Here is an 8,784-nt window from a genome sequence, read left to right as displayed (position 1 = left end):
AGAACCTTTCTGTTGTGGTCCGGAGTCTTTAAGTGGCTGGAGATGGGAGATCTGATGAGAAAGAGAGAACCTCTAGCTGAAGGGGAGAGAGAATCTGTGAGATCGGCTAGAGTGCGGATGTTAGCATGGTAAATCGGTGCACCTGAAGCTTGAGAACAGCTGGATTACTGATGAACTGATCATTCGGCTGCGGTTGGCTTGACCTAAAAGTTGATCGGACAGTATGATGGACCGAGCTTTGTTGCAGTGTAGTGAGATGTACCAGTAACTTGGTACACCGGGTTACGTGGCACGACAGGATCACAAAGAAGATTGTTTTAAGGGCTGAGATGGATTTGGGTTTTAATCTAGTGTGGTAAGCCTTATTAGATCCCATCAAATTAAGGGTCCAGAACTAAATACTATTAGATCTAATGGTTAGGATATTTTGGTATTTTTTAAATTATTTTTTAAAAAATCAATATCTTATTTGAAGAAAAACTAAAAAAAAATCAATAGTAATATTAGTATCTCTTTTCTTTTTTCTTTCTCCTTTTTTCAAATTTTCACTGGCTTTTTATAGCAAATACTGAGGGGATACGAGAATTTATAACCAGGAGACACTGCTGTGTATTAAAGAAAAAATTTCACCTTCCCAGCTGACAACTACTACAATAAAAACTTCCACATTATTGATTTTGTTTTATTATATATAACAATAAATATCCTTAGTCTAATTAAAGACTAAAATATTATCACGTTTTTTCCCATTGTTAAGACTTATTTATGTAGGCTGGTCCGAAAAATCTGATAGTTTTTAAAAATGTACTATGGATTTACAATGTAGATTCATTTATACACCAGTGCCCCCATTGCTAAGCTCCAACTGAGCCTTTTTCACCTCAAACAAATAGTTTGATAAGAAAAATCTGTAATTTTAGATGCGAAAGATGGGCCAGACTTAAATTTTACTAGATGATTTTACATAATTAGTTTTATAGAGGGTCGGCTACTCATAACCAGTCAAGATCTATAAGATCCTCTATATTTCACATCGAACAAGTCTTAATATACATATTTACGTAATCAATCCTCCATGAAGCATTGCTGGTTCAACGACCACTGAGGATTGATTCAGAGGAGGACAAGGAATAGGAAGAAATTCCATCTGATGATATAGGCATTGTTAAAACATGCTCTCTAGATGCTTCATTGCTAACTGGAACTAAACCGATTCCTGCACCGTGCAGTGGTAAATCAGGTAAAGTAGCATTTCCATCCAGATATTGCACCGCTTGCCTCATGCTAGGTCTGGCTGCCGGAGTGCGATGTGTACATAGCAGGCCTAGCTTCAAGACCAACTCCATTTCTTCCTCCACGTGGTTACCTTCAAATCTAGGATCAACTGTCCCAAGAATGACACCTCTTTTCCAGCATTCAAGTACCCAGTCAACCAGAACAACCTCCTCAGGTGGTCCTTCTGACTCTACAGGCCTCCTTCCACATGCTACTTCGAGCATAAATGTCCCAAAAGAAAAAACATCGCTGCAGGTAGTTGACTTTCCTGTTCTAGTAATCTCTGGTGCAAGATATCCAACTGTTCCAACCACTGTGGTTGTTTGAGGAGTTGATCCATGGTCATGAAACTTAGCTAGCCCAAAATCTCCTAGCCGTCCGTTAAGATCGGCATCTAATAGAACATTGCTAGCTTTCACATCTCTATGCAGAACGACCTGTTCCCACTCTTCATGAAGGTAAAGAAGGGCAGACGCAACTCCCCTGATGATTTGATATCGCCGACCCCAATTAAGGCATGGGTGTGTCATTGCGAAATAGGAGTTTATCAAGGCTTCCGTTGGGCATATAATCATAGACCAAGAGGAGCTCTCCCTTTCGCCGGCAATAGCCGAAGAGCTGGACCAAGTTCCTGTGCCTCAGCCTCCCCATGCTAACAATCTCAGCAACGAATTCCTTAGCACCTTGCCTGGAATCATGGGAAACTTTCTTGATCGCGACTTGCATATTGGAAGAAGACAATACTCCTCGGTAAACCTTTCCAAAACCCCCACATCCCAGCAACTCACTGTCTGAGAAACCCTTGGTTGCTTTGTATAAATCCTTGTAGGAGAATCTTTGAGGACCATAGTCCTGTTCCCAATCTTCGCGCAGTTCTTCATATTTCTTCCGCCTTATTATACAAACATCACCAGAGATTGCTACCAGCAAAATGATTGCTGTTATTGTTGGGACCACAATTCTTAAATGTGGTTTCTTTCTTGATTTTCTTCGAGTAGGAAGTGTAGGCAACTTTGACACGTCAAGACTTTGAGCTTGTCCGCCTCTGTTGAAGCTCCACCCCAGAATATAGTGGCTGCTTGCCACTGCTCCAGTAGATGAAGAAAAACCAACGTACATAGAATCCAACATAACTGAAGAAAGATCGAGAGGTGTTGACAAGAGAGGCAAGGTTGGTTTTGTTCTTGTGACAGGAGCAACTGTAACATTGAGTAGCATCTCTACTTCATCGTAATCTATCCACACGTGCATCACATGACCACTTATGAGAGTCAAGCTCTTATTCTCCTTTTCCTCATCTGAAAAGTAGGTCACCGGAGCAGATTCAATGGATATCAAGCTGTTTACATCAATTCCAACGTGGCTCTCATTGATGTCTTTAAGATCCGGGCTTGGAACTGCATCCAGCTCAACTGCCAATAGATGGTTTGAAGACAGGCCATTGCTTGTAGAATTGAGGATTCCAAAGTACCGAGTTGCCAAAGCCCCTGTGAAGTTCACAGATGGAGAGATTGTGAAGGCTATGCCTTGGCCACCATGTGTAGGCAGCTCAGGAACCATGGCGAACGCAAACTGGGTAGAGAATGAGAGAGACCGAGAATTGTTGAATAAAGATGTGTTGAACTGAAAAGGGAATGGGAAGAAAGCACGGCCAATTATCCGTTTTGAAGTGTTTGTCAGCTCTAAGAGACCATTTGGATGGATTTTTGCAATCTCGCTGAGGAGCAGGTTGGCTCCAGTGAAGCCATGATAGATGAACTGGTTTTCCTCTTGAGCTAAGGCCAAGAGCTTCAAGGAAACAAACAGGCCGAGTAGAAAGTGCAATGATTTGAACGATGCAATCACCATAAGAACGTGCAGAAGATTGTTTTTGCTTCTTCAGATACACATTGGTAAAAGAAAACAGTAGAGCAACGTTGAAGTCTTCTTGATCAAATTGAAGGCTTCAAGTGGAAAAATGATTCCAAAAAGTTGGTCTGTTAAAACGTGTTATAAACTGATTGATAGGATATCTCTTTAATTCTATCTAATTGATTGCGGAAAGGATTAACTTCGTATTTACTTGGCTATTAACGCATGGAAAAGTCAGTAATTAAGGAGTCATTAGTACGAATTAATAATAAATGATCGACTATTATCATAAAGATTTAAAAAAAAACAAACAAACTTTGCACTTCGAGGTTTCCTTAATCGTTGCTCCAGGTTCAAATCCTTAGTCTAAAGACTAAAATATTATCAGGTTTTTTCCCATTGTTACGACTTATTTATATAGGCTGGTCCGAAAAATCTGATAGTTTTTAACAATCTATTATGGATTTACAATGTAGATTCATTTATACACCAGTGCCCCCATTGCTAAGCTCCAACTGAGCCTTTTTCACCTCAAACAAATAGTTTGATAAGAAAAATCTGTAATTAATATGCTATTGTTGGGTCGGATTCAAACTTAAATTTTACTGTACAATTACATAATCAATTTTATAGAGGGTCGGTTACTTGTAACCAGTCAAGGTCTATAAAATCATCGAATTAGATTTGGAATGTGTTGTTTGAGTCTATTTTATTTTATTTTAGATTGTTAGTTTAATATATTACTTTATATATGTTGTCTTTTCTATATGATTTAGGATACTAATTTTTCTACAATGATTTCTGACATATTTAAAAAGCTATAAACCTGTTAAAAAAACATATCAAATTAAAGAAAACTTGTAATAATTTCAAATTGTAAACTTAAAATATATGATATATATTCATAGTTATCAAATTTTTTATTATTATTTATATATATAATTTTCTCGAAATTTCGGCAGAGTTTTCTTTGTATTCTTTAAATACCAAGTTATCGACTCAATCATTTCTCAACCTGTAACATCAATCACAATATTCGTCCCATCATTTGGACTTCAAAAAAAACTAAAGCATATTTCAATATCTCAATTCTATTTTTTATAGAACACTATAATAAAACTAATAAATTCTTAACAGACATCGTCTCATTTTTTTTAAAAAAAATATTTGTGCTCAAATATATACACAACCAACCATAATTCAACTTAATAATAATAATAACATTATAAATTACATCATACACAAGATAATAAGTTAAACATTACATTTTTAGATATGGAAGTATATTACAACAAAATATTAGTTCTTCCAATTACATTGATCACATAATAAAATTATTTATCCAAGCATCTACTTTCCAGATCGAGGGTGCGATGTACCTAAAAACATTATCGCATAAAACATGATTAAAACAATTGCCGTTAGCATGGTAAACCGGTGCACATAAAGCTTGGGAACCGCTGAATTACTGATGAACTGATCCTGCAGCTGCGGTTGGCTTGATCTAAAAGTTTATGTAACGGTCCTTATTGAACCGAGTTTTGTTGCAATGTGGTGAGATGTACTAGTAGCTTGGTACACCGGGTTATGTGGCACGACAGGATAACAGAGAAAATTATTTTAAGGGCTGAGATGGATTTGGGTCTTAATCCAATGTGGTAAACCCTATTAGATCCTATCAAATCAAGGGTTCATAACTAAATATTATTAGATCTAATGATTAGGATATTTTTGATATTTTTAAAATTATTTTTTAAAAAAATTAATATCTTATTCGCGTGAAGAAAAACTAAAAAAAAAACTATCAATAGTAATATTAGTATCTCTTTTCTTTTTTCTTTCCCTTTTTTTTTCAAATTTTCAGTGGCTTTTTATAGCAAATACTGAGGGGACACGGGAATTTATAACTAGGAGACACTGCTATGTATTGAAAAAAATATTTTACTGCCCCAACTGCCCCAACTACTCAAAATAAAAACTTCCGCATTATTGATTTTGTTTTATTATATATAATAATAAATATTTATATAAGTAAAACTAAAAACTCAAATCAGTATTAGAAAAAACTTTTTCAATCACTAAAAATCACTTCTTGATTACCGAAAAATTAATTTGAAACACCAAAAATATTTTTCGATTGGTACCAACCTGGTGGAGCGGGTTTTGACCGAAAATAACAATTTTGACCCAAAATGATCCGAAACTCATTTTTTATCCCGGTCGACATGGTTTGACCTATATTAACTCGGTGGGCTCAGTTTTAACTGGAAATGATGATTTTGACCCAAAACAGCATGAAACTCATTTTTTACCCTGATCGACATGGTTTGACCCATATTATCCGGTGGACTCGGTTTTGACTGAAAATGACAGTTTTGACCCAAAACGGCATGAAACTCATTTTTTTACCCTGATCGACACGGTTTGACCCGTATTGACCCAGTAAGCTCCTTTTTTTTCGGAAAAAGGCGGTTGAACCAAGAAAATATATTTTTGAATTCTAAACTTTTTTTCTTAATTTTTTTGGATTTTTATAATAAAAATAGAAATAAAATAATATTCAATAAAATTTTGAAGAATTCAAAATTGAGTTATTACAATCATAATAACGTGCAGAAGATTGTTTTTGCTTCTTCAGTTTCACATTGGTAAAAGAAAACAATAGAGCAACGTTAAAGTCTTCTTGATCAAATTGAAGGATTCAAGTGGAAAAATGATTCCAAAAAGTTGGTCTGTTAAAACGTGTTATAAACTGATTGATAGGATATCTCTTTAATTCTATCTAATTGATTGCGGAAAGGATTAACTTCGTATTTACTTGGCTATTAATGCATGGAAAAGTCAGCAAGGAGTCATTAGTACGAATTAATAATAAATTATCGACTATTATAAAAAAGATACAAGAAAACAAACTTTGCACTTCGAGGTTTCCTTAATCGTTGCTACAGGTTCAAATCCTTAGTCTTAAAGACTAACATATTATCACGTTTTTTCCCATTGTTAAGACTTATTTATGTAGGCTGGTCAGAAAAATCTGATAGTTTTTAAAAATGTACTATGGATTTACAATGTAGATTCATTTATACACCAGTGCCCCCATTGCTAAGCTCCAACTGAGCCCTTTTCACCTCAAACAAATAGTTTGATGAGAAAAATCTGTAATTTTAGATGCGAAAGTTGGGCCAGACTTAAATTTTACTAGATGATTTTACATAATTAGTTTTATAGAGGGTCGGCTACTCATAACCAGTTAAGATCTATAAGATCCTTTATATTTCACATCGAACAAGTCTTAATGTACATATTTACGTAATCAATCCTCCATGAAGCATTGCTGGTTCAACGACCACTGAGGATTGATTCGGAGTCGGACAAGGAATAGGAAGAAATTTCATCTGATGATATAGGGATTGTTAAAACATGCTCTCTAGATACTTCATTGCTAACTGGAACTAAACCGATTCCTGCACCGTGCAGTGGTAAATCAGGCAAAGTAGCATTTCCATCCAGATATTGCACCGTTTGCCTCATGCTAGGTCTAGCTGCTGGAGTGCGATGTGTACAGAGCAGGCCTAGCTTCAAGACCACCTCCATTTCTTCCTCCACGTGGTTACCTTCAATTCTAGGATCAACTGTCCCAAGAATGGCACCTCTATTCCAGCATTCAAGTACCCAGTCAACAAGAACAACCTCCTCAGGTGGTCTCTCTGACTCTACAGGCTTCCTTCCACATGCCACTTCGAGCATAAATGTCCCAAAAGAAAAAACATCGCTGCAGGTAGTTGACTTTCCTGTTCTAGTAATCTCTGGTGCAAGATATCCAACTGTTCCAACCACTTTGGTTGTTTGAGGAGTTGATCCATGGTCATGAAACTTAGCAAGCCCAAAATCTCCTAGCCGTCCGTTAAGATCGGCATCTAATAGGACATTGCTAGCTTTCACATCTCTATGCAGAACAACCTGTTCCCACTCTTCATGGAGGTAAAGAAGGGCAGACGCAACTCCCCTGATGATTTGATATCGCCGACCCCAATTAAGGCTGGGTGTCTCGTTGCGAAATAGGAGTTTATCAAGGCTTCCGTTGGGCATATAATCATAGACCAAGAGGAGCTCTCCCTTTCGCCGGCAATAGCCGAAGAGCTGGACCAAGTTCCTGTGCCTCAGCCTCCCCATGCTAACAATCTCAGCAACGAATTCCTTAGTACCTTGCCTGGAATCATGGGATACTTTCTTGACCGCGACTTGCATATTGGAAGAAGGCAATACTCCTCTGTAAACCTTTCCAAAACCCCCACATCCCAGCAACTCCTTGTCTGTGAAACCCTTGGTTGCTTTGTATAAATCCTTGTAGGAGATTCTTTGCGGACCATATTCCTGTTCCCAATCTTCGCGCAGTTCTTCATATTTCTTCCTCCTTATTATAAAAACATCACCAGAGATTGCTACCAGCAAAATGATTGCTGTTATTGTTGGGACCACAATTCTTAATTGTGGTTTCTTTCTTGATTTTCTTCGAGTAGGAAGTGTAGGCAACTTTGACACGTCAAGACTTTGAGCTTGTCCGCCTCTGTTGAAGCTCCACCCCAGAATATAGTTATTGCTAGCCATTGCTCCAGTAGATGAAGAAAAACCAACGTACATAGAATTCAACATAACAGAAGAAAGATCGAGAGGTGTTGACAAGAGAGGCAAGGTTGGTTTTGTTCTTGTGACAGGAGCAACTGTAACATTGAGTAGCATCTCTACTTCATCGTAATCTATCCACACGTGCATCGCATGACCACTTATGAGAGTCAAGCTCTTATTCTCCTTTTCCTCATCTGAAAAGTAGGTCACCGGAGCAGATTCAATGGATATCAAGCTGTTTACATCAATTCCAACGTGGCTCTCATTGATGTCTTTAAGATCCTGGCTTTGAACTGTATCCAGCTCAACTGCCAATAGATGGTTTGAAGGTAGGCCATCGCTTGTAGAATTGAGGATTCCAAAGTACTGAGCTGCCACAGCACCTGTGAAGTCCACAGATGGAGAGATCGCGAAGGCCATGCCTTGGCCACCAAGTGTGGGCAGCTCCGGGACCATGGAAAACGCAAACTGGGTGGAGAATGAGAGAGACCGAGAATTGTTGAATAAAGATGTGTTGAACTGAAAAGGGAATGGGAAGAAAGCACGGCCAATTTGCTGTTTTGAAGTGTTTGTCAGCTCTAAAAGACCATTTGGATGGATTTTTGCAATCTCGCTGAGGAGCAGGTTGGCTCCAGTGAAGCCATGATAGATGAACTGGTTTTCCTCTTGAGCTAAGGCCAAGAGCTTCAAGGAAACAAACAGGCCGAGTAGAAAGTGCAATGATTTGAACGATGCAATCACCATAAGAACGTGCAGAAGATTGTTTTTGCTTCTTCAGTAGTTATATATAGGTAAAAGAAAACAATAGAGCAACGTCAAGGTATTCTTGATCAAATTGAAGGCTTCAAGTGGAAAAATGATTCCAAAAAAAGTTGGTGTGTTAAAACGTGTTGTAACTTGATTGATAGGATATCTCCTTAATAATTCTATCTAATTGATTGCGGAAAGGATTAACTTAGTATTTATTTGGCTATTACTGCATGGAAAAGTCAGTAAGGAGTCTTTAATTAGTACCAATTAATAATAAATGAT

At 37.5% G+C, this 8,784-nt stretch overlaps 2 protein-coding genes across 2 annotated transcripts; both read right to left on the bottom strand.

Annotated features, from left to right (window-relative positions):
• Positions 1 to 939: 939 nt before the first annotated feature.
• LOC18102006 (L-type lectin-domain containing receptor kinase SIT2) lies at positions 940 to 3,162 on the bottom strand. Its single transcript, XM_006378959.3, is given in 2 exon segments — positions 940 to 1,799; positions 1,801 to 3,162. Coding segments are annotated over 2 exon segments (2,031 nt in total). The 5' UTR covers positions 3,124 to 3,162; the 3' UTR covers positions 940 to 1,091.
• Positions 3,163 to 6,363: 3,201 nt separating this feature from the next.
• On the bottom strand, positions 6,364 to 8,525 carry LOC7468621 (L-type lectin-domain containing receptor kinase SIT2). Its single transcript, XM_002314123.4, has one exon. The coding sequence runs from the start codon at positions 8,494 to 8,496 to the stop codon at positions 6,466 to 6,468; it is 2,031 nt and encodes a 676-aa protein (XP_002314159.4). The 5' UTR covers positions 8,497 to 8,525; the 3' UTR covers positions 6,364 to 6,465.
• Between the last annotated feature and the right edge of the window lie 259 nt (positions 8,526 to 8,784).

The sequence above is a fragment of the Populus trichocarpa genome, chromosome 9 (genome assembly GCF_000002775.5).
Source record: "Populus trichocarpa isolate Nisqually-1 chromosome 9, P.trichocarpa_v4.1, whole genome shotgun sequence".
NCBI classification, from domain to species: domain Eukaryota; kingdom Viridiplantae; phylum Streptophyta; class Magnoliopsida; order Malpighiales; family Salicaceae; genus Populus; species Populus trichocarpa.
The sequence above is the reverse complement of the archived record's forward strand: the minus strand, read 5'-3'. Positions and strand labels throughout refer to the sequence as shown.